This window comes from Ostrinia furnacalis, unplaced genomic scaffold (genome assembly GCF_004193835.3).
Source record: "Ostrinia furnacalis isolate ACB-3 unplaced genomic scaffold, ASM419383v2 OfSCF0588, whole genome shotgun sequence".
Classification (NCBI taxonomy): Eukaryota; Metazoa; Arthropoda; class Insecta; order Lepidoptera; family Crambidae; genus Ostrinia; species Ostrinia furnacalis.
The window spans coordinates 3889-31122 of NW_021130827.1; the positions used below are offsets into that span (position 1 = coordinate 3889).

Genomic DNA, 27234 nt, shown 5'->3' on the forward strand with positions numbered 1-27234 from the left:
ACATTACTTTAACGTTTCATCGAAATCCGGAAAGAGTAAGGCCCAGAACAGATGGTGAAACGCAACTGCAACGATACTGCAACTTTCTGAAGATTCTGATGAATCAAACTGAAAGTGAAAGTTTCAAACTGGTCGCGTCATGTGTGGTCTCTCAACGGACGCTATGGCAGAAACTTAGATGCAACTCAAAAGCAAGTAGCAGTTGCAGTTTCGTTGCAGTTGCGTTTCATCGTCTGTTCTGGGCTTAAGAAATCAACATTCATCCATCCATCCTTACTAGGTTAGATTAGTCTCGTGGAGCTGTTTGGCAGTTAGCCTTCCGATTGGGCTATGACGCAGTTTCACTATGCGCGAAATTGATCGAATCGCCCATTCTTCTGTGCGGTTTCTCGCTTCAGTTCGATCAATTCCGCGCATAGTGTAACTGCGCCAGTGGCGCATAGTGTAGTTCGTCATCCACACAAACTTTACATATCGTCATTTATGATATTAGTAGCACGGTTTACTGAAGTAGTTCCTAATCAGCGTAATATCCGAGGCTCCTCATGTCGCTGTCGAACTCCTTGTTCTTGTACTTCCTGATCTTCGTCAGCCACTGCTCCAGCGATACTTCGTCTCGGTGTCCTCCGTACCTCTTGGGCAGGCACTCGGGGGCGATGTGTCTGGAAGTGATGAAATAGGTGAGAAAGGGTCAAAAGTGAATCCTACATGTTAATACACATGCCCCCAATATAATTTTCTGCTACGGTAGCAGACTAGGCGAAGAAAAATGGCAAGACTTGGAGCGAGATCAAACGCGAAGCTCAAGACCGAACGCGATGGAGGACTGTTGTTGACGCCCTCTGCCCCATCTAAGGAACATAGGACCTTAAAAGTCAAGTCAATTATTGAATTTTAAACCTACTAATAAGGGATAATAAGGTAGGCCACTGCTGAAAGTAGGAAAAGAAAGGCAGTCACTTTATTGTCAGAAAAAAAACATCTTTCTTCGGAACCTTGGACGAATAAATCGGAACCCTCATATTTTTGGTACGAAGAAGTTTTCTGAAATTCTGACATCTATGGGTACAATAGGTCAACGCCATTACACCGAAAGCGCCAGTTGCGTTGCAAGCTGAGTTGTGTATTCTAACATATTCGCTAGATGGCATTAGCTGTGGCGCCTTTGTATTATGCGAAGTTTCGAACATTGTGTGAGAAAGAGCATTTTCACGGGAAAGTGATTTTCGAGCTTCCGGTCTCAGTCCAATAGTTTTAGTTGGCCGATAGTTGGGCCTTGGGCCCGATTTTTATTTATATGAAGAATCGGGCGATATCAAATTGGTGTATCTAATGTGCGCATTTTCATACATGTCCATCCCAAGACTATCGGCCAACTAAAAGTCAGTGGTTTGCGCCTAGGCTAAAACAGTATAATTGATTACTTCTTTTATCACAACGTATCCAACAACCGGCGCGAACCGGCGGAAGACGTGGAACTATAAAGCTTATTAAAAAAATTGGACACTATTTACAAAGTCAACCTGTATTTATGAACAACTCACCTCTGCAGCGAGCTCAAGTCGTACCCGTGGAAGTGGACGCGCTTCCACAGGTCATCGGCTGGCGCGAACCGGCGGAGCACGTGGAACTATAGAGCTTATTACAAAAATTGGATACTATTTACAATCACCCGGTATTTATGAAAAAATTACCTCTGCAGCGAGCTCATGTCGTAGGTCGTCGGCCGGTGCGAATCGGCGGAACAGGTGGAACTATAAAGCTTATTAAAAAAATTGGACACTATTTACAAAGTCAACCTGTATTTATGAACAACTCACCTCTGCAGCGAGCTCAAGTCGTACCCGTGGAAGTGGACGCGTTTCCACAGGTCATCAGCCGGCGCGAACCGACGGAAGACGTGGAACAGCGTCTCGAAGATGCGCGAACAGTTGATGACGTGCACCCCGCGCTGGTGAAGCGGGAACGCGAACTGCGGACCAAATGATCATCAGCGTCATTTTTTTTATCCACAACGAGGAAGCTCTTGGCTTGTATCTCACCTGATGGTAAGTGATGATCAGGTGGAAGCGAGCTTCACCCGGAATCCTCAACCACAGACGAACTGGCTATCTTACCTCTAACTACCGGAACACAACAATGCTGTTAACATTGTTGTTATGGCGACAGATAAGATGGTGGGAGCTAGCCAGGCGGACTTAGAACAAGCCCTACCACAAACCGAACAGAAAAATCTTCCCCCACCGGGAATCGAATCCGGGACCTCTGCGTCTGAAGCAGGTGGTCTTACCACTAGACCACAAAGGCGGTTACTAGACCACAGAGGCGGTTTCATTCCAGCCTATAAAGTTAATATTCCTTCGGAATAGAGCAACAACCACGAGCTGTCAAACGAAACCAATTTTGCGTGAAACTGGTGTGTCAGTGTCAGGATTATTTCACTGTTTTGTACAATAAATCAATCACTGAACCAGACATCACGTTTCTGAAGCACTTTTCTCATAAACATCCACGATTTCACTCACGTAAAATCTGAAAATATCTGAGAGTTCAAATTTTCAGCCTGCCACTGCATGCCAGTTCAGAACTGTCTCTGAAAAAAATGTTTCTGTTTGACGTGACGACGAAGGCAACACGCATCTCTTCTTATCACACAGTGTTGCTGCTAGTGACATCTCGCTCGCTCAGTTCTTTGTTGCTCTATTCAACCGCCTTTGTGGTCTAGTGGTAGGACCACCTGCTTCAGACGCAGAGGTCACACATTTTCCAGCAGAGGATGTCCTTTGGTGAAGACGAACAAAACTAAAATATTTTTAATTTTTACAATTATACACAGTACTTTTAGCAGCAGTAAGCAGCCGTGGATTAGCCTACAAGACACAGAACTTACGCCCATAACGTTCATGGCCTGCAGAGCGATGGCGGGCGAGAGTTGTCTGAAGTGTTTCATGGTGATGCCCTCGCAGTCGATCAACGCCGTTCCTCCCAGCACTTGCAGCTTCGGCTGCATGATGCCTACTTCCAGCAGTAGTAAGCAGCCGCGGATTAGGTCGTCTACTGGGACCTTGTCGGGGTCCCATCGGCCTGGAATACAAGCAGGAGATTTCAGAAAGGTGCAGCACTGAATTAACTTATCCTATAACAAAAATGAATGCCAAGCTTTTAAAAAACGTCTCTTCAAAAAACTTTTTCTCTTCTAATAACTAAAACAATAACTGCGGTTACAATCTTTGCCCTACAAGGTATGGAATATTTCTATTCTGACAGCCAGGTTCAAGCAGTAGTATCCTCCAGCCGTATAAACATATTCCGAATTTCTGAGAAATCCACTAGACTACAAAGGAGTTAAGTAAGTTAGCATAGACCTGTATGTACGAGGGGTGTCGAGGCAGTGTCCTTTTTAGGCCTTTTTGGAGAGTCAAGAAAATCATCAGACTGGTCGTGGTCAGGTGAATGTAATTCTTAAACGCAATGGTGAACTTAAATGAATTTTTTTACCAGTTTTTAGTTAAGAATTAAACTACCTGCCCAATTTTTTTCAGATTTTTGTGATGGCTTGAAATATCCCATATTCATTACTTTCAGAACACAACTCGTAAGTATCAGAAGATTCACCATCACCACAAAAACAGCGTTGAATGCCAGCTCACCTAGCCTGCAGATGATGAGCCTGCCAACATCAGGTCTGTCAAAGAGCACTCCCTCGTAGACGCAGCCCAGTCTCGTCAGGCTGAACCAGTCCACCTCGCGCCATAAGTGCGGATGCTGTTCCCGGAAGGTGCAGTAGCGGACCAGCTGTTGGAAAAGTAAGAATTTGAATTGCTTCTTTATAATGCCTCCACCACACCAAAGCGTGCAGATCGCCATCGGCGGCGCGATCACGGCGCGATCATAGGCCAATGACAGGTCGCGCGGACAGTCATGGGTCGCGCAACCTGTCATTGGCCTTTGATCGCGCCAGCACCCGTTGGTGTGGTTGAAGCTTAAGATTCATCCATACTAAAGCCTGGTCCGTGAGCACGTAGAATCCCGTCCAATGACCCCAAGCTACCCATCCTTATCGCTCGCGCGTAATTATGTTGCTGTCGCGCTCGCACACTCACTGCGGGCGCGCGTCGCACAGTCGCGACAGCAATATAATTACGCGCGAGCGATAAGGATGGGTAGCTNGCTCGCGCGTAATTATGTTGCTGTCGCGCTCGCACACTCACTGCGGGCGCGCGTCGCACAGTCGCGACAGCAATATAATTACGCGCGAGCGATAAGGATGGGTAGCTTGGGGTCATTGGACGGGATTCTACGTGCTCACGGACCAGGCTTTAGTAATTAAAAGCGATGCGAGGGTGATGGAGCGTGCTATGCTCTGAGTTTCCTTGATTTAATTTGAATTATTGAGGATATCTGCAGGGAAACCAAAGTAACCGATATAGCCCGCAAAACTGCCAGACTTAAGTGGCAGTGGGTGGGGCATAAAGTTCTCGAGTGGTGATTGCATCGGTGGGTCGACAATCTGGTGAAGAGAAGCTCCTGGATGGGGGCAGTGAGGGCCAGTCGTTGTGGAAATAATTGTGGAGGCCTAGGCTTTTTCCAGCAGGGAATGTTCTTTGACTGAGAATATTAATATGGTGTCACTAACCAGTCTGTGCGCCCGCGCGGGCACAGAGCGTCGCGCGCGCAAGAATCGCAGCAGAAATGCGTCGTCCATGCGCGGTGGCTGGCATTCTCCTCTTGCTGGAATATGAAAGAATAGTCTGATTGAAAAACAACATCATTATAATAAATGAGTATAAAATCGTAAATACAAAGTTCGGTCGTTCAAACAAAAGACGGCCACTGCAGCTGACGAAGGTTTCAAGGATTTAAGTACAACGACCGATCTTGCGCTGGTTAGTATCTTAGTAGGCTGGACTTTTTCTTGATTCTAATAATATCCTAAAGGGTGTAGAATAAAATTAATAAATCATATAAAATTGAAATACCAGCATAGGTAGGCTTATTAAAATTAAGGTGTTATTTAAATATTTCTTAAATTCTATTAAAAAATAAATTAATTCTAGAAGTTATTACCAAGATGTTCTGCACAATAATTACGTAATGTACCAGTTCAGTTGCCGTGTCCTGGATATTGCATAAGAATTGTATCTTTTAATTTATTTCTTCGAAGCTAAAAGTAGTGCAAACCCATTCCTTTGAAATTGGCATCGTAAGTAAGTCAACTGATTAGTTATCGAGTATTAGCTAATTATCTTTGGTTCATTACCTCTTTATAAAGTCATAATATTTATAGGTCTCTATAAAATCTTAATACAGAATCTTTGACTCCATCCAAACTATTATTATTTAAAGGGCAAGAAACATGGTGCAAAATAAACACCTAGGCGATGAAGGTTGGATCATTTCATAAGTTGGGGAAATTATTAATTGTGCTTTTAAAGTTTTTACGTGTGACTAGTAACACTTTTGGGAAACTTCCACTTTTTCTGTCCAAGAAATAGCAACGCTAGTAAGAGCTAGTGTTACATACTCGTAAATGATTAGCAAGATTACGGTTAAATTCCCTGCTTGTAAAACTTACGCCCGTATTCACAAACATTTAAACTAACCCTAGAGTAACGTAGGTAGTTCTACTAATTAATAATGTTGTAAATTACTGGGTTGTTTAAGTGAATAAATATTTATTATTAGTTTTCCTAATTTTGTTTATCTCAGCACGGGGCTGGTGTGTTTTAAAACCATTTACGGGCATTGCCAAGTATATGGTCTTACTCTTAAGTCATTGTTTGTGATAGCTCTGAAGAGATTGTCGGTTCATCCTGAAGAAATCGGCGCACTATACTACGAGGTTTCACAGTGCGCTTGGACGTACTGGGTCACATAAATTCAAATTCAAAATTTTTATTGCATATTAAGTGTTTACAATTGGGTCACATACGAACAAATCACAGAGCCCTATTCAACGCTGTGCGTTCGATTTGCTGCTTCACTTAAGCAAGCATCGTTTGTGAATACGGGTGTCAGGCCATTGCACTTCCCTCAAGTTATGTAAGCAGGACGCTACTTCGGAGGTTCATAACTGCACACATCCTCTCGCTGTGCATGCTGTGGTTCAATAACAATTCTATAAATAGCTAACCCAGAAAACCAATCTCAGTCGATGATTATCATTAATTAGGCTAATTAGTCACACGAGATAGTAATGAATTCAAATTGCTTATAATGGCTGATAAACGCTCTAAATTGTGACAAAACTTCAGCATTGGAAGATTTTAGGGAAAGGGGTTCCTATTCTAAGTATAGAGCCCGTATTCACAAACGATGCTTGCTTAAGTGAAGCAAAAAATCGAACGCACAACGTTGAATAGAGCTCTGTGATTGGTTCGTGTGGCACCCTGTGCGTCCACGTGCACTGTGAGACCTTATAGTAATGTTTGTGAATAGGGGCGTATGGCATCTTGTAATGATTTAAGTGCTATTTTGTCAAATAAATAGTATCATGTGCTAAAAACGACTGTCCATTCATCCAAAACCTAAATTACTTTGCAACGCAATGTTCGGGTATTTTTTGAGACAACGAAATTAGTATTCATTACATAGTGACCATGAAAATGAAAACAGTCATCCGCGAAAACATGCAAGAAAAATACGCTATATTATACAGTGGGTTACAGGTGGAAAATGAAAAATTGTATGCGGTTGACTGTACATCCATTTGTTTGATTTTTTGTATGAACGCGAGTATATGTGGTAAGTGCCATTAGTACGCCTACAAAATAATGTTTGCTTTGTGTTATTGTTGAAATAACACTATATCAACAGTTTCTCTGCTGGAGAGATACTTGAATAGAAAATGTTATGATGGTCGGTAAATAAATAAAAACTACTTTCTTTTATGGGCTGTGTGAGGTAATATCAAAGAACGAATGAAGAATGTTTAATACAAGTCTTTTTCCATTTAGCATTTTATCGTTTATAGTATTTATAATTGAGTTGAGTTGAAAATAATATTATAAAACGTCAAATTTATTCTTTAAAGTTATTACATATCTGGAGATCGTTTTCTTTTACATTTTAGTTGTAAAATTTATATGTGAAAATTAGGAAACATGATAAAATACCCAGTGTATTTTTTTGTGTGTATTTTACCGCAAAGAAAAAGGGTCGATTATTTAGAGAAAAGATTATTTAGATAATATTTTCTCTAAATAAGCTTCAAAAGTACCTGACCTAGCTTTATGAAACAAAACATACTTAAGTACTGGAATTTTCCTTGTGGTCTAGTGTACTTGTACTTCATTGAATATCATCACAAGATTTAGTAGTTAGGAATGAAAATTATAATTCTTTTGTGAATAAAAAAAATTCTTAAAAAATCTGATGACACTTTGTCACCGACTGTCCGGATTGCTTTTCTGACATGGATGTAATGTTTGCGCTAAACGCAAAAAACTACAGCGATTTAAACTGCCATCAGACTTGCGCAAGTGTCTAAACGTTGCACGCATACTTGGCCATGAAAAACCTAAAGTAGTGAAAAAATATTTGTTCATAGTTTTTTTACTGTTAAAGTCCAAAACCGAAACAGCACTTAGCATTATTCAATTCTAATTCCCAGATAAAACTTCCTTAAAAACCCTTTATTCTTGCCCTGAAACAGCAATGTCTAAAATCTGTAGTTGAGGATTCCAAGTGAACGTCGCTTCGAACTTCGGCCTGACTTTCCATCGTGTGAGTTGTGGTGTGAGATGCAAGCCGTTTCTCGTTGTGGATAAAAAAAACTGTTTTAGTAATTTTGAAATCAATATGATGTCCATCAAGTTCTCTACCTGACGACGATATAGAGTTACCAATGCAATACAAAATCTTTGGGAGAGTCGCGTTTTTCTTACAGCTCTTAAAAGATATTCAATATCATTACTATTCGTACTTTTCAAAGAACCAGATGGAAGTTACATAACATGATGATAATAATAGTACTGTGTAAAACAGCTCTTTCTAGGACGCATTGTCGAAGCGCAGCGATGCGTTTGACACGGCAACGATATAAATAATTCAGGCAGGGAATGTCTCGCCATTACTATGTATAGTTAGACACCTTTCTGCGCAGTGTGCTTACCATGATACTCATAGTTAGGTATGCTTGCTAGCGAGTGCGTAGCGTGGGACGTCCACCCACAAGGTGGACCGACGACATCATAAAGGTAGCAGGAAAGCGCTGGACGCAGGCCGCTACCAACCGGGTAACGTGGAAAGCATTGGGGGAGGCCTATGTTCAGCAGTGGACGTCCTATGGCTGAGATGATGATGATGATGAGTACGTCAATAAATCTATGAAGATTTTAGTTCTTGAAAGTAACCGCTACGGGCGCTGTACATTACCATACTTATTTACCCAGTCGCTAGCGAGCACACCTAATGTAAACTCACTGATCACGTATTCTTGCAGCCAAATTTGTATTCGAACAAGTGTTTGTTTACGTTACGCTGTTTGTTTAGATGCCAAGAATGAATTTCTATAGTATTGGTTTAGTCATATTCCACCTTGATAACAGGGTTAAGGAATAGTTTTGAGAGAGCCTAAAGTATAGCTCTAGTGTAGCATTTCTTTTTTTAGAATTTTTAAAGGAAACAGTATTTTATTCACATGGCATATACTCGTAATTTATAAAATAAGGGAGGGAATTATCATAATTCATTTTACAATTTTTCGCCAAATTGTCACAAGCACACTGAAATACATAAAAAGTGATTTTCATTTGAAATGTTTCCCCAAAAATGAATAGAATAAAAAGTATTTATTTGTCTCAAAACAGGTTTCATTTACAGTTTACAAAAAGCATAAGAGACAAAAAGGTCTATGACTCAGTGATTGCAGGAAAATACTTGAATTATTTTTATTCGTAGTATTCATTAAAATGTCTACGGAAATAAAAGTATCTTATTTTGCCCCTGGGGACACCCGGCCGGGGACAGAGATTGATGGTCGAAGGTTCTAATGGGATTCTAACGAAGATGTCCCAAATAGTTCAATGTTGAGGGACACTTTTCCCTTTTTGCTAGTCCTAGCTTAATATGAGGATTATAGGGCTTGGTAGGTCGTTTTTCTATTAGATTAGACCCATCAAAAACATAAATGTGAAATGAGAGCCAAGTTCAATATTTTATATGCCTTGGTTGTTGAATTAAACGGCAAAAAAGTGAGACCTAAATGGGTGCCAAGTACAATGGTCAGTCCTGAAATTTATTTATAACAACATATAAAATATGTTTTCTTCTTATGACTTAGGATAATATAATTTGTAGCCTAAGGTCATGGCTAGTTCTCATAATTATACGAATTATTGGGTTCGATGGCTAGTTTCTACCAGCAAGCCAAATTTTCGGAATAATAAATTAAGAACCGGAAAGTAACATGTTTAGAATTTGCGAAGGCAATTTAACGTACCTCTAAAAAACAACCGTTAGATACTTATAATATTAGAGTCGTCCTCCTGCAGTGGAGTCTTAGGCTCAGTTGCACCACCTAACTTTAACCGTGACTATAACGATAACCGGTGTATTTTGTATGGAGTTTGACAGATTTTTGACGTTTGTTAATGTCAAAGTTAGATGGTGCAACCCTGCCTTAATGATCTTATGATAATCGCGCTATGTGAAAGTAGGTAAGTTAGTAATAAAGTATCAAAAGACCTAGATTTGCAAGTTTTGTTTGTTTGTCTAGTTTTGTCTAACGTTTGCGTGGAACTCGCATATTTATAGAAACGTGTAGGTGACAGCTTTCTAGCTTTCTCTGTGTTTACGATAGTGCCACTAAGGCCATTGTAATTTCTGAATAAATATTTGAGATTGTATGGATTCATGAATGGCTGTCGCAAACAGTGTTTATTGGATACATTTACAACCTGGTGGAATTTGAAAGCTACTGCCCACAAAAGTCTCTTACCTTATTTGCTTTATTTTGTCTAATTGAAAGTTACAGGACCCGTAACGATATTAATCTTAAGAAAATATGGTTAGATACAGATCAAGAGTTTATCCGTTTAAAAAAAGAAATTCAAAGCTAGAACTACGAGGTCCCTTCGGTGCAAAGCATAGCTATACATAAATGTTCAACCAAGGTTATAAGTAAGTCTTCAAAAGAGAGAATTACATAATATAGCTAATTTTGCATTGTAAATAATCAAAATTATGTTTATCATCGTAATTTTAGTCTATGGCAGTCCACATGTAAGGACACACACACAAGATCCACAGCTAAGCTTAGATTAGCTTTTCAGCTTGAGCTTTTAAGATTTTCAAATGGAGTGGGCGCCCTACACATCGTGAATAAACACCAAGATGTATTTTCATTAAAAACTTATTTACTCCGCCATATTGCCGTTGCTTGCTTTAGCTTTGCATATTTGATCTTATATTGTTTTAAACTCTCATGGTCATATAGAATAATTATTATTGACGGGATTGCTACCATGTAGGTACCTCCGTGATCATGGCGCTTGCAACAGTGCCGAAATATCGGAGGCTCGTAAATAAGGTACGTGGTAGCAATCCCGTCAGTAATAATAATTATGCTTGATTATAGTGATATACCAACCATAGATCATGTTCCTAAGGTCCTCAATATTCCTGGCAATGGTCTCCGGCCTCTCCCCGCAAAGCGCGTAGGCCACCTCCTGTCCTTCAGGGTCGTCATGGCGGTCCAGCTCTGCCTTGTACGCGATCTCCTTGAACCAGTCCGATAGTACCATCTGGAAGACAATGAGGAAGGTTTTAAGTGAGGAGTTAATTTTTAATTAGAACCATGCTAGTCACTGCAAACTAGTGTTTCGCGAAATACAACCAGCCGGGATAGGATGCGCGCCATGATATAAAATCCTATCGATGATTTTAGACAACAAATGTATGGGCTTATCGCGTAAAATCTAGCGGGCCTACTGGGCAAAGTGACATATTTCGTAACAGTTTTAATTTCAAATTAGCTTCAATAAGCACTGTAACTGCCTAGTTAAAAAAACAACAGAGGTAAGCAATTCCAGAATTCTAGGGCCATTGGACTTCTAAGTCAGAGGTCGCGGGTTCGAACGCCGTTACATCAGTCATGTGCATCGAATCTCTTAATGGTTTCCACGCATCAAAGGGATACCATGGCAAGTTTACTTCAATCAAGGTAGCGGTATACCAAGACAATTGGGTAGTGGAGCCGACCAATTAAAGAAGTACTATTTCAAAACATGATTGTCCTCTATACTTTGTATAGAAAGAGGAACATAGAGTATTAATTGATCCAATATCAGATGCACTGGTTCAGATAATAATATAAGAACAAATATTTAAAAAAAAATGACAGTCCACGGTTGGACCTAATTGGAACTGATTAAATAATCAGCTTTGTTGAGATGAAGCGGATTAAGCGCCAATTTCCTTGATGGGTCTGATTTATTATCGTTTTGAGGTTTGTGTGTGTTACAAATGGCATGAACCTGGTGAAACAGTGTCGTCATCATTTAACTTTTTATGAAATCACATTAGAAAAACAAATAATGACACTATAAAAAACCCTTAATTACCGACATCGTAGGTTTTAGGGTGTCTTAAGTCGTTAAATAAAAATATAACTATTTAGTGACAATTCGACAAGCTACTATCGCCACAATGGTGCAATACTAGTGCATAACCATAGCTATTAAAGTAATTTGTGGCACACCAGCATGGCATAACACTTTATTACCTGCTAATGCCATAATAACCGTGGATACTGTACAATTTACTGTATTATGATGTAATTGTGAAGGATACTCATTAGTTTTATCGTTATATATCATTGATGGCCAAGCCTGATGGCTTCAATGTGAGCTACAGTCGTGGATTTTGATCCTTAATGGCGCAAAATTTCGTTATAACCAAAGCCGAGGTAATTTTTATAATGTTGTTTATTTCGTTTGTTTTAGCCAAATGACGTCCATCATCGTCATCATCATCATCTCAGCCATAGGACGTCCACTGAACATAGGCCTCCCCCAATGCTTTCCATGTTGCCCGTTTGGTAGCGGCCTGCGTCCAGCGCCTTCCTGCTACCTTTATGATGTCGTCGGTCCATCTTGGTCCCACGCTGCGTTTTCCGGTACGCGGCTTCCACTCCAGAACCATGCTGCCCCATCGGCCGTCAGTTCTGCCGTCTACTACTGGATAAAGACCAACCCCAAGGATTCTCCGTGGTCGCCACTCGAGAACCTTTCTGCCTCCAAGGCTAGATCTATATTAAGAGTATTTAGGTACCAGTAAGAAAGGGAGCACACAAAAGTCAAATATTAGCACTTTTCGTTCGTTCGTTTGTTTCAGCCAAATAACGTCCACTGCTGGACAAAGGCCTCCCCCCAAGGTTTTCTACAATGAACGGTCCTACGCTGCCCGCATCCAGGCTCTTCCCGCGACCTTTACTAGATCGTCGGTCCACCTAGTAGGAGGCCTGCCATTTTAGTTAGGTGCTATTTTAGAAAAGTTTGACGTACTGTCGACGCTAGACGTTCAGCTATGTAATTGGCTGACCTTGAAACTTTTTTGTGTCTGAGTGTGAAGTTCAGTGGAATTAAATACATAGATTTAGTACGAGAACAACATCAATGCCATGCCATAATGTGATTAGATTAGGAATTCTAAGAAAATAATTAAAATGTACTTAAGCACTGTCACGACGAAGGCTTTTTGCCTCTATAGCGCTACACAGTCATTAAAGAAAGAAAGAAAAAATATTTATTTGGTATCAAAGATATTAAATAGGATTAGTAATGTATTTTACACATTTAAGGCTCTATTAACCTTTGTTAATGAATATTTGGAAAGATTGTGGGAATAAAGCAATGCTTGCTTGTTTTAGACACATAAAATATTTTTTTGGATTGCTTCGAGTTTGACTCTACAATGTAGAGATCCTTTTAAAAACTTGTATTTTGCTAGAACTCGTTTTTCGTTAACCATTTCGGACAATCAAATTAAATTGTTACAAAATACAAATGTTTCCTCATCAAGCCCTTATGTTTTACAACATGTAATTACTTATGTAGTTACGACCGAAACGAAATGATATGTTTAGCGCAATACACATTTTTCTTGTAGTAAGGTTTTTTCAAATTGCACATCAGTGATTCTCAACATATGGCCTAGACGTCCCCAATTTAAAAATCATATGTTAGGTTTATTCTGTACACCTTTGGATGAGAATCGCAGGCAGAACTACTTGTATAAAACGATTGTAATCATGTTTAGCTCTTTCTCGTAATCTAAATGGGATTTTCTACGAATTATAGTGCATAGATATTTGTTTGGTTGTGTCACTAAAGGCCTATGTGAATTCGTCGATAAAAAAACATAACCCCTGGCGCATACAAAAAACGGGCAGTTACTATATTTTGTTGTTGAAATCGATACATTTAACAACCTGAATAGGATTTGTGGGGGAATTGAAGACGTGACTCGAAATGTTGAGAAGCTATGAAATTGTATCAAATGTGTATTACATGTTGCAAGATGCAAGCAAGGTCTGTCCGAAAGTCAAGTTAATTTATTAATTGTATTACAACAGAGTAGTTACAATTTTGGTTAACATAACAAAAATTAGATTAGCGTATCTGTATACGTACATTATGTTGTTTTAGAAATAAAATAAATGTGTTGTTAGGTATGAGTAGGATGATGGACACAACTTTTCCTTGCAAATTTAAAACCTTACCATTAATTTTTCGATCGTAATTGTAGCGCTGTGAGTGGTGTAATAAAATACATTGCTTGTTATTCAGTATCTAGAATTCTAGAGCTCTACAGACAAAATAATTTTTTTGTAGCACTTTTACATGGCATACATAAAATATCATATACTTATCAAACGACTTGCCACGTATAGTCTGGCCGCTTCGAAACCCGTTCCACTATACTTGAACTTGACACGCTACCATCTCTACGCCCGGAAGGCAGGGCTACCAACTTCTTAGTTTAGACTCTACATTAATACAGACAATTTTGTACCAATAGAAAATAAAAGACGTTTAGGACAAACCACGCAAATGAAGTCTTAGGCTGAGTTGCACCACCAAACTTTGACCGTAACTATTATAACGATAAGCGGTGTTTTTTGTATGGAGTTTGACAGACTTTTGACGTTTGTCAAAGTTAAGANATAAGGCTTAGTAAGTCTTTTTTCTTTAGATTAGACCTATCAAAAATATAAATGTGAAATGAGAGCCAAGTTCAATATTATTATATGCCTTGGTTGTTGAATTAAACGGCAAAAAAAGTGAGATCTAAATGGGTTCCAAGTTCAATGATCATGGTCAGTCCTGAAATTTATAACAACATCATTTCATTTCAAAACTTAGGATAATTAATTATAATGTATATTGTAGCCAGTAGTTTGACATGGCTAGTTCTCATAATTATACGAATTATTATGTTCGATGGCTAGTTTCTACCAGCAAGCCAAATTTTCGGAATAATAAATTAAGAACCGGAAAGTAACATGTTTAGAATTTGCGAAGGCAATTTTAACGTACCTCTAAAAAACACCCGTTAGATACTTATAATAGTAGAGTCGTCCTCCTGCAATGGAGTCTAAGGCTGAGTTGCACCACCTAACTTTGACCGTAACTTTGACGATTACTGGTGTTTTTTGTATGGAGTCTGACAGATTTTTGAAGTTTGTTAATGTCAAAGTTAGATGGTGCAACCCTGCCTTAATGATCTTATGATAATCGCGCTATGTGAAAGTAGGTAAGTTAGTAATAAAGTATCAAAAGACCTAGATTTGCAAATTTTGTTTGTTTGTCTAGTTTTATCTAACGTTTGAGTGGAACTCACGTATTTATAGAAACGTGTAGGTGACAGCTTTCTAGCTTTCTCTGTGTTACGATAGAGCCACTAAGGCCATTGTAATTTCTGAATAAATATTTGAGATTGTATGGATTCATAAATGGCTGTCGTAAACAGTGTTTATTGGATACATTTACAACCTGGTGGAATTTGAAAGCTACTGCCCACAAAAGTATTTTACCTTATTTGCTTTATTTTATCTAATTGAAAGTTATAGGACCCACAACGATATTCATCTTAAGAAAATATGGTTAGATACAGATCAAGAGTTTATCCGTTTAAAAAAAGAAATTCAAAGCTAGAACTACGAGGTCCCTTCGTACAAAGCATAGCTGTTACATAAATATTCAACCAAGGTTATAAGTAAGTATTCAAAAGAGAGAATTACCTAATATAGCTAAGTAGAATTGCATTTTGTTATTGTAAATAATCAAAATTATGTTTATCATCGTAATTTTAGTCTATGGCAGTACACATGTAAGGACACATACACAAGGTCGTTAACTAAGCTTAGACTAGCTTTTCAGCTTGAGCTTTTAAGATTTTCAAATGGAGTGGGCGCCCCACACATCGTAAATAAACACCAAGATGTATTTTCATTAAAAACTTATTTACTCCGCCATATTGCCGTTTTAGCTTGCTTTAGCTTTGCATGTTTGATCTCATATTGTTTTAAACTTTCATGGTCACATAGAATAATTATTGACGGGATTGCTACCATGTAGGTACATCCGTGATCATGGCGCGTGCAACAGTGCCGAAATATCGGAGACTCGTAAATATGGTACTTGCTAGCAATCTCGTCAATAAAAAATATTGTATTTGATTATACTGATATGCCAACCATAGATCATATTCCTGAGGTCCTCAATATTCCTGGCAATGGTCTCCGGCCTCTCCCCGCAAAGGGCGTAGGCCACCTCCTGTCCTTCAGGGTCGTCATGGCGGTCCAGCTCTGCCTTGTACGCGATCTCCTTGAACCAGTCTGATAGCACCATCTGGAAGACGATGAGGAAGATTTTTAGTGAGGAATTTATTTTTAATTAGAACCATGCTAGTCACTGCAAACTAGTGTTTCGCGAAATACAACCAGCCAGGATAGGATGCGCGCCATGATATAAAATCCTATCGATGATTTTAGACAACAAATGTATGGGGTTATCGCGTGCCTACTGGGCAAAGTGACATTCGTAACAGTTTTAATTTCAAATTAGCTACAATAAGCACTGTAACTGCCTAGTTAAAAAAACACCAGAGGTAAGCAATTCCAGAATTCTAGGCCCATTGGACTTCTAAGTCAGAGGTCGCGGGTTCGAACGCCGTTACATCAGTCATGTGCATCGAATCTTTTAATGGTTTCCACGCATCAAAGGGATAACCATGTGAAGTTTACTTCAATCAAGGTAGCGGTATACCAAGACAATTGGGTAGTGGAGCCGACCAATTTAAGACATACTTTTTCAAAACATGATTGTCCTCTATACTTTGTATAGAAAGAGGAACATAGAGCATTAATTGATCTTATATCAGATGCACTGGTTCAGATAAAAGAAAGAAGAATGTCAGTCCGTAGTCTTTATTGTTCTTTGCTGATTAATCAGCTTTGTTGAGATGAAGCGGATTAAGCGCCAATTTCCTTGATGTGTCTGATTTATTATAGTTTTGAGGTTTGTGTGTGTTGCAAATTGCATGAATTTGGTAAAAAGTAACTTTATATGAAATCACATTAGAAAAACAAATAATGACACTATAAAAAACCCTTAATTACCGACATTGTAGGTTTTAGGGTGTCTTAAGTCGTTAAATAAAAATATAACAATTTAGTGACAATTTGACAAGGTACTATCGCCACAATGGTGCAATACTAGTGCATAACCATAGCTATTAAAGTAATTTGTGGCATACCAGCATGGCATAACACTTTATTACCTGCTAATGCCATAATAACCGTGGATACTGTACAATTTACTGTATTATGATGTAATTGTGAAGGATACTCATTAGTTTTATCGTTATATCATTGATGGCCAAGCCTGATGGCTTCAATGTGAGCTACAGTCGTAGATTTTGATCCTGCATGGTGCGATTTTTATACCCGAAGCCATAGTAATAAATTATTATAATGTTGTTTATTTCGTTTGTTTCAGAAAAATGAGTCCACAACTGGATAAAAACCAGCCCGAAGGATTCTCCGTGGTCGCCACTCGAGAACCTTTCTACCCCAAAGGCAATAATAAGTATATCTACCAATACGGAAGGCGGCACACTAAAGTCAAATATTGTGGCATCTTTAGCACTTTTCGTTCGTTCGTTCGTTTCAGACAAATAAAGTCCACTGCTGGACAAAGGCCTCTCCCAAGGTTTTCCACAATGAACGGTCCTGCGCTGCCCGTATCCAGGCTCTTCCCGCGACCTTTACCAGATCGTCGGTCCACCTATTAGGAGGCCTGCCCTTTTAGTTAGGTGCTATTTTAGAAAAGTTTGACGTACTGTCGACGATAGACGTTCAGCTATGTACTTGGCTGACGACCTTGAACGTTTTTTGGTGTCTGAGTGCGAAGTTCAGTGGAATTAAATACAAAGATTTAGTATGAGAACAACATTAATGTCATGCCATAATGTGATTAGATTAGGAATTCTAAGAAAATAATTAAGACGTACTTAAGAGGGCTTTTTGCCTCTATAGCGCTATACAGTCATTAAAGAAAAAATATTAATATTAAGGCTCTATTAACCTTTGTTAATGAATATTTGGAAAGATTGTGGGAATAAAGCAATGCTTGCTTGTTTTAGACACATTAAATATTTTTTTGGATTGCTTCGAGTTTGACTCTACAATGTAGAGATCCTTTTAAAAACTTGTATTTTGCTAGAACTCGTTTTTCGTTAACCATTTCGGAAAATCAAATTAAATTGTTACAAAATACAAATGTTTCCTCATCAAGCCCTTATGTTTTACAACATGTAATTACTTATGTAGTTACGACCGAAATGAAATGATATGTTTAGCGCAATACACATTTTTCTTGTAGTAAGGTTTTTTCAAATTGCACATCAGTGGTTCTCAACATATGGCCTAGACGTCCCCAATTTAAAAATCATATGTTAGGTTTATTCTGTACAGCTTTGGATGAGAATCGCAGGCAGAACTACTTGTATAAAACGATTGTAATCATGTTTAGCTCTTTCTTGTAATCTAAAGGGGATTTTCTACGAATTATAGTGCATAGATATTTGTTTGGTTGTGTCACTAAAGGCCTATGTGAATTCGTCGATAAAAAACATAACCCCTGGCGCATACAAAAAACGGGCAGTTACTATATTTTGTTGTTGAAATCGATACATTTAACAACCTGAATAGAATTTGTGGGGGAATTGAAGACGTGACTCGAAATGTTGAGAAGCTATGAAATTGTATCAAATGTGTATTACATGTTGCAAGATGCAAGCAAGGTCTGTCCGAAAGTCAAGTTAATTTATTAATTGTATTACAACAGAGTAGTTACAATTTTGGTTAACATAACAAAAATTAGATTAGCGTATCTGTATACGTACATTATGTTGTTTTAGAAATAAAATAAATGTGTTGTTAGGTATGAGTAGGATGATGGACACAACTTTTCCTTGCAAATTAAAAACCTTACCATTAATTTTTCGATCGTAATTGAAGCGCAGTAACTTAGCCTAGGCGCAGACCATCGATTTTTCGTCGGCCGATAGTTTAGTCGGGCAGTTGATCAGTATGGGCATGTATGGAAGTGCGCACAATACGCAGATTCGATTTGGCCGATTCTTCATACAAATTAGAATCGGGCCCAACTATCGGCCAACTAAAAATCGATGGTTTGCGCCTAGTCTTAGTGTAATAATATACATTGCTTGTTATTCAGTATCTAGAATTCTAGAGCTCTACAGACAAAATTATTTTTTGTAGTACTTTTACATGGCATACATAAAATAGCATACTTATCAAACGACTTGCCACGTATAGTCTGGCCGCTTCGAAACCCGTTCCACTATACTTGAACTTGACACGCTACCATCTCTACGCCCGGAAGGCAGGGCTACCAACTTGACCAACTTAGGCCCGATTCGACCAAACTTTTATTCGAGAATAACTCCTGGTATAACTGGCACACTGACATTTTCAGTATGGGAAATATTATGTCAAAATGTAGAATAACTGACAATTTATTCTGAGATTTATATTTACTCTTGTTTGGTCGAATCTACCCAAATACAGACAATTTTTATACTTATAATGTAAAGAATTTTATGTGACGTTTAGGACAAACCACGCAAATGAAGTCTAAGGCTGAGTTGCATTACGACTTTAACAATTACTAACGATAACCGATTTTTGTATGAAGTTTGACAGATTTTTGACGTTTGTCAAAGTTAAAGTAAGATGGTGCAACCCAGCCGTAGTTTTCAGATTTTTCAAGATATAATTTTTAGAAAGGATGGATTTATGACGATATGGGCTGATGCATTCGATGACCTGTTTGCTACCACACATCTTGTTGGTGTTTCGTTACTAGTGCGGGTAGTTATCTACTTATTATAATATGGTGATAGCTAGTTAGATTCCCGTACATTTACTTATGTTATATCTTTTGTCCGATACCCGATATCCGATAGTACAAGTTTGCTTAGTCTGGGACTAGCCGACGCTGTGTAAAATTTTAATAAAATATTTACCATTGTTTATTACTTGAACAATGAAGAGGCAACCCTAAATAACGCCTGCGGTAGTTGATTAATGTAACCAGCGATGTTTGGTGAAAGTATCATAACTGTGCTTTCTAAAGTCGACTCTATCTTCATAGGTGAACTCGTAAGTACTCGTGGATCTTCCCAGGTCGGATCGGAGGTATTTGGTGTAAAACTTTAATATGTCGTTATGTTGAGGTAGGTCGGAATACCGAGGGAACCAAGTAAAAGATGAGCGCATTTTTTTTTTCGTATGCAACTTTACTTTATTCAGAACAACAAACTAAATTTGTACAGGTATTTTACAAACTTAAAAACTATACTATATACAAAAAAAACAATATTTACATATTATGTGGAACGTAGTTTTTAAACAAGCATTACAAACTTTGTTGTTCATCGAATAATGTTGTAAATCAAGTAGCTCTAGAATTATGTAACTTTTGTTGTTTGGCCGAATCCACCCTTTTCGGCCAAACAACAGTAAAAATTAATCTCAGAATAAAGAGTCAGTTTTGACTTATTTCCCATACTGAAACTGTCAATGTGTCAGTTAGTTATACCAGAAGTTATTCTCAGTTAAAAGTTTCGGGCCTAAGTATTAAATGTTACAGGTAAAGTCTGAACTAAAGTATGTAGGTACTTTATATGTAAATACGTAAAGCTTGTGTGTGTGGTTACTAATACGAGTATGTAACATATACTTTCATCTACAAACGACAGAAAGTTGCAAAATGTATTGTTGCGGTATGAGAAGCAACTTTCTATAGTTTTGTGTATTCTCACGACACTAATAATTTACGAATGCCACTTTTTTCACAATAACGAATGGCAAATACCTGATCCCCTGAACTCTTCAAGCTATGTTAATGACTTTGGCTTCCTTTTACACAATGGAGCTATGGAAGTGCTATTTCCTACTTCAATATGGTTGTAGCGTGATGTGAAGATGGGAATAAGACTTAAAGTTTTTAAGTGCGTTCGATGTTCAAGCTAAAAATCTTGTAGTCGTTTTTATTTAAAAGTCAGTGTTTGCATTAGTTGATTTTTTATGCAGGACAAGGCAGGTATTTGACCGCAATCGTACTTGGTGTTAAGTAAGTGATCGATGACCTGATAAAGGTTGAATTGGTTTAGATCCACCTACCAAATGATGATTCTTTCGTCTCAAATCTAGAAGACAGACTAGTTCAAAACGCAGTAAGTGATCCATTTTAACAGTCATAAGTAGGTATGTGATGTGAGCGGCGAAGGACCGTTCGTTGTGGGAATTCTAGGGAGGCCTTTGTACAGCAGTGGATGTCATTCGGCTGAAACGAAGTACGTATGTAGTGAAGTTGATGGGCCTAAATCAATTATCTAATAGGGTGAAGNAGCCTTAGTTTTAATTTAACGAGTATCCAGATTTATCAAGATACAATTTTTAGAAAGGATGGATTTATGACGATGTGTGCTGATGCATTCGATGACCTGTTTGCTACCACACGCTTATTTACTTGGTGTTTCGTTACTAGTGCGGGTAGTTACTATTATTTGGTAGCTATTTAGATTCCCGTACATTTACAGTTATATATTTTGTCCTGTACCTACATTATAAACTTTGCTTAGTCTGGGACGAGACGACGCTGTGTAAAATGTTAATAAAATATTTACCATTGTTTATTACTTCGACAATGTAGAGGCAACCCTACAATAACGCCTGCGGTAGTTGATTAATGTAACCAGCGATGTTTGGTGAAAGTATCATAACTGTGCTTTCTAAAGTCGACTCTATCTTCATAGGTGAACTCGTAAGTACTCGTGGATCTTCCCAGGTCGGATCGGAGGTATTTGGTGTAAAACTTTAACTCTATGTTATGTTGAGGTAGGTTGGAATACCGAGAGAACCGAGTAAAAGATAAGCACAGTTAGGTATGTGGAAGGTTGTTTTAAGCAAGCATTACGAACTTTGTTGTTCATCGAAGTACAAGTAGCTCTAGAATTAGCCCGAAACTTTTATCTGAGAATAATATCTGGTATAACTGACACATTGACAGTTTCAGTATGGGAAATAAGTCAAAACTGACTCTTTATTCTGAGATTAATTTTTACTGTCAATATGTCAGTTATACCAGATGTTATTCTCAGATAAAAGTTTCGGTCCTAAGTATTAAATGTTACAGGTAAATTCTGAACTAAAGTAAGTAGGTAATTTATATGTAAATATACATAAAGCTTGTGTGTGTTGAGGTGGTTACTAATACGAGTATGTAACGTATACTTTCATCTACAAACGACAAAAAGTTGCAAAATGTATTGTTGCGGTATGAGAAGCAACTTTCTATAGTTTTGTGTGTTCTCGTGACACTAAAATTTCTAATGCCACTTTTTTCACAAAAACGAATGGCAAATACCTGATCCCCTGAACTCTTCAAGCTATGTTAATGACTTTGGCTTCCTTTTACACAATGGAGCTATGGAAGTGCTATTTCCTACTTCAATATGGTTGTAGCGTGATGTGAAGATGGGAATAAGACTTAAAGTTTTTAAGTGCGTTCTATGTTCAAGCTAAAAATCTTGTAGTCGTTTTTATTTAAAAGTCAGTGTTTGCATTAGTTGATTTTTTATGCAGGACAAGGCAGGTATTTGACCGCAATCGTACTTGGTGTTAAGTAAGTGATCGATGACCTGATAAAGGTTGAATTGGTTTAGATCCACCTACCAAATGATGATTCTTTCGTCTCAAATCTAGAAGACAGACTAGTTCAAAACGCAGTAAGTGATCCATTTTAACAGTCATAAGTAGGTATGTGATGTGAGCGGCGAAGGACCGGTTGTTGTGGGAATTCTAGGGAGGCCTTTGTACAGCAGTGGATGTCATTCGGCTGAAACGAAGTACGTATGTAGTGAAGTTGATGGGCCTAAATCAATTATCTAATCATACTGCCTACCTAAGCTGAGCCCCTGCGATGACATGGGTACGTATTGTGTAATATGGACTTGACAACCTCAAACTAATCTAGGCCGAACCCTTTGGGAACTAAAAGACTACTTAACCCAAAACACAAAGGTCAAGTAACGCTAGAATATAAAGTGGCCCACTTTATGGAGTCCCACGTTTAGAAAACTTCATAAAACTTTACCTTGCATGTAGAGGTCAAGTTGTACGTTCAAGTAGCAAACCTAAGTTCGTGTTATTTGATTGCGACAATTGCAGTGTTTATTCCTTCGTTTCGGTGTCGAAATGTTTTGCTCCTATTGTAAACCTATTGCCATACTAATTTAACGTTTAAGGCGCTCGCTCGTTTGAGCGAATATGCATAGATTTATTTAGTAGTGCAAAAATTGAATGCAATTCTAAATTAAACTTATCTATTCATGACTGCGATATTATGTACTATGGTATATGACTGTATTCAAACTTTTTTAGGACTTTACTTTTTAGGTTCAATGCAGTCACAATGTTTGGCAGTTATTTAAACGTAAAAATTGCATACAGATTTTTAACTTGCTAATTAGCAAGTTCAAGAAGCGCTAAGCAAGTAACTTACTAAGGCTGGGTTGCACCATCTTACTTTGACTTTAACAAATGTCAGAAATCAGTCAAACCCCATATAAAATACACCGGTTATTGTCATAGTTACTGTTAAAGTTGGGTGGTGCAACTCAGCCTAAGATTTGCACAACAATAAGTTTGAGTTAGTACTTATAGTATGATAAGTCTGGTTCAAGTACGAAGTTGCATTCCATCTAGTTGAAGGCTACTGAACCTGCGTGTTCATATGAGAAGGTTAGGTTGTTGCACTATACAATGTCCCGTTCATCACTCCTACTTTAAGATAGGTGGTAAAAAGTTGCAGTGGCACATTAATTTTAATCGTGAGTATGGCATATCGGGTAAATAACATTCATTTTTAAGTTTTCTTAAGTTTTTGTTAATTGTCTTTGGTCATAAAAATGGTAATAAAACAAAATTCCTCTTAATAATACTCTTAACGTTACACTTCTCATCGTATTTTGTACCGATATTCTACATTACACTTCAGTTGACAGTCACCTTTTGTTACTTTTATTCAGAAATTCCGTCACGCAGCTGTTACGGAAGAGTGATAGCAATTACGAACTATATTTTTGAACTATTTCAATGTAAATTCGCTCTCATAGACCCTTACCTCTACTTAGGGATNACTTTAACTTTGACGAACGTCAAAAATCTGTCAAACTCCATAAAAATCACCGGTTATCGTTAGAGTTAAAGTCAAAGTTAGGTCGTGCCATTCAGCCTAAATGTAGAGTTAGTCAGAGTTAGCCTTTAGGGTTTTTATGCCGTTTAATCAAAATGTGTAAATTAACACTTTAGAGTGCTTTATCTAAGTAATTACACATTTTAGATTTATTTTATAGCGTAGTAGAAGGCTAATAGGCAATAATATTAAAACATTGCCTGTGGTTCATTAATTTTCATACAGGCATTCATTTGATCTTTAACATGTTTGTTTGTGGAATCATTAGTAATCGAATATCTGTTATTTTACCAAACCTTATAACTTTGCGAATTTTAAAACTCTGGCTGGGTTGCAAAATCTTACTTTTACTTTGACAAACGTTAAAAATCTGTCAAACGTCATACAATAATCTATAACTTTTAAAAAAAATATAACCGACTTCAAATGCGTGAACACAAAAAAAAAAAACTAAAAAGCATCGTTTATTTTCATTGTTACGGTTAAAGCTAGGTGGTACAACTCAGCTTTCGTGTTGACAATGTTTTGGATTTTAAATACGAAGATCAAACAAGTATTACAGGCAGATATTAACTATCAATTGGCTATTAATAGAGTGTTAACTTGTAAAACTAGTTGGCNAAACTTAATGGCGAATTAAAAAAGTATGCCTTAGTTGTGTTATGGTAGCAATTAGGAACTCTATTTTATTTAAATAGCTATTGCAAAATAAATACGCGGCCACAGGACAAGGCCCTCTTATGGAGTGCCTGCCTGGCCAAGCCTAATGGTGCATTAAAAAATAGTAGATGCTTAAGTCTCATGACCTACTGTTAACCCAAGATTCTTCGACAATTATTGTCGCAAACTAGTTGTGCGATCGCTATCGAGGCATAACGGTATGAAACCACCATTGGCAAACTGTTTCTGTGCGGCAACGTAATACAAAAAGTAGATAAACATTAGGCCTTCAAAATGTACGCGCCTGAGTTTGCGTCAAATCTTAGATAATCTGTCTAATTTGATAAAAAAATTTACCTATTTCGTTATTGTTAAGTATTTAGACATAAAATCAAAACTACATTAAGTTTATTTACTAGGGCTTCGCCCTGTCAGATTTTGATTAATTAAGACCTACATAGTTCTTTCTGATGTTTAAAAGATAAAACATTGTAGAGTCTCATAAGAATCCGTCTAATAGTTTTGAGTGAAAAGTAGCAAACTATCCTCTTTACAAACTTTCTTATTTATTAGCATAAGTTAGAAATGCACGCTAAAGCTAGCCTTCGTAAAATGATTTATCTTAGTATCATTATATTAAAGTGAACGTACGCAAAAGGAATTAATTTAATCTCTAATTGGATCTAGATAATGCTTTAGACCAGGGTTTCCCAAACTATGGGTCGCGACCCAGTATTGGGTCGCGAGCGAACATTGAGTGGGCCCTGCCTGTAGAACGACACACCACCCTACCGATCCAACCTTTTGGGCAGCGGGCGAAATTTCCTATAGGTCGAGTTTGGAAACCTGTATTAGATTAATCGTAGCCCAGACAACTTTGGGAACCACTGCTTTAGACTAAATGTTAAATACGCGTTTACTGCGTGCTAAAATGAGGCTAATGGTAGTGCACCAGGAAGACTATGGGTTGATTGGATCCACTGAAGTTAGATTACTATGATGCGATGGTATAACTACATAGAAGGCAGCTCTAGGTGTGGTGCCAATCAAGATGAAATATGTCTTTCTAGCACCATCTTACTTTAACTCTAACAAAAATCAAAACAGATTTCCGCCAAATAAAAAGTCAAAAGTCTGTCAAACTCCATACAAAAACACCGGTTATGATTAGAGTTACGGTTAAAGTTAGATTGTGCAACTCAGCCTAACACAGTCACATAATCTTCCAATATTGAAATTGATGTTAGTTACGTAGGGAGGCTGAAAATTAAATGATATTAATTAAAGCTTGCGTGAAAACAGATTATTTTTAAGCCTGTCTGGGCGGCTCTGATGAAAGTTTAAAAAATAATATGGAAATAAAAAAGAAGTAAAGGTAGAGTTAGTCTGTTAGCCTTTAAGGTTTTATGCCGTTTAATCAAAATCTTAAAATTAACACTAGAGTGCTTTATCTAAGTAATTACACATTTTAGATTTATTTTATAGCGTAATAAAAGACTAATAGGCAATAATATGTATTAAAACATTGCCTGTGGTTCATTAATTTTAATAAAAGCATTCATTTGATCTTTAATACAATAAAGTTTGTGGAATCGTTAGTAATCGAATATCTGTTTTTATTTACCAAACCTTATAACTTTGCGAATTTTAAAACTCTTAGGCTGGGTTGTACCATCTTACTTTAATTTTGACAAACGTTAAAAATCTGTCAAACTCCATACAAAAAGCATCGTTTATTTTCATTGTTACGGTTAAAGCTAGGTGGTACAACTCAGCTTTAGTGTTGACAATGTTTTGGATTTTAAATACGAAGAACAAACAAATGTTATAGGCAGATATTAAGTATCAATTGGCTATTAATAGAGTGTTAACTTGCAAAACTAGTTGGCGAAGTTTCATCGAAAGACGTCAGTCGAACAAAAAATAATAAGATGATTTATTGCTGTACCTATTGATTGCGATTATTTTCTTAATATTCAGTCAAGTGCCAATATGTTCTGATCTTGCTTTAATAATAAAAAAAATTACCTTGTTTTATGATAAATCCAATTCGTAAACTAGTCCACAGGTCAGCACTAGCTTAGTGTCTAAATAACTAGCTGAGCCCTATTCCCTAGGACCCACACAATCGCCTTTCAAATCTGCGCTCCTGGTAATAAACTAAATTGCACAACACATTTTACTCCGATTTTGTTGCAACAACACTAGCACTATAATAGATCACAGATAATCAAAAACTATGGCCATTCCCGCCAATTTGATTTTATTTTTCACGCACAGTGCAGCCAGCCAGCAATTTTTTAAATAAAAACTTATCGAAGAGTAAAAACTTTTTTCTTTTTTTCTGGCTTCGCAATTCACGCGCGAAAACTTTTTTCTTTGTCTTACTTTTTTTTAAATAAAGCAATGAAATTAAAGCTGCTAGCCGATGACAGTAGTCGGCCGCGCGCGCGCACGATAGATACGATTATAGTGCACTACTATAGCCTATGAGCGGTTGACGACCCGTTAGGAGTGTGGTCCATTCATAAGCGGATAGATATAGTACATAAAGACTCCGAATATATTGAGACAAAAGGGAATATCGCTTTGTTAAACTCTATAGGAAATAACAAAGCAATATTCTTTGTTTGCGACCCACTTACCAGACTGTAAGATGACCTTACGCGTACATGTAGCGTCATCTCAGTGGTTACTAAATAAATAACTAATTTAATTGATTTAAATATAATTAATTGAATGATAAATGTAGAGCTCGATTGTTTGTATAATTTTATTTATG

At 37.7% G+C, this 27234-nt stretch overlaps 1 protein-coding gene across 1 annotated transcript; it reads right to left on the minus strand.

Annotated features, from left to right (window-relative positions):
• Window positions 1-26905, minus strand: LOC114366234 (clavesin-1). The gene is made up of 7 exons (XM_028323032.1): window positions 26481-26905; window positions 15701-15854; window positions 4637-4731; window positions 3651-3795; window positions 2891-3084; window positions 1821-1972; window positions 1-662 (listed from the first exon to the last, which is right to left on the minus strand). The coding sequence occupies exons 2-7, from the start codon at window positions 15852-15854 to the stop codon at window positions 518-520; spliced, it is 885 nt and encodes a 294-aa protein (XP_028178833.1). The 5' UTR covers window positions 26481-26905; the 3' UTR covers window positions 1-517.
• Between the last annotated feature and the right edge of the window lie 329 nt (window positions 26906-27234).

What these genes read in the sequence shown, in the direction of transcription:
- LOC114366234 (XM_028323032.1), bottom strand. Translation starts at nt 15,854, where the DNA reads ATGGTGCTATCAGACTGGTTCAAGGAGATCGCGTACAAGGCAGAGCTG. An exon ending in GCTCATCATCTGCAGGCTAG is followed by an intron (nt 3,085 to 3,650) that starts GTGAGCTGGCAT and finishes CTTGTATTCCAG; the next exon opens with GCCGATGGGACCCCGACAAG. An exon ending in GACTTGAGCTCGCTGCAGAG is followed by an intron (nt 663 to 1,820) that starts GTGAGTTGTTCA and finishes CATCACTTCCAG; the next exon opens with ACACATCGCCCCCGAGTGCC.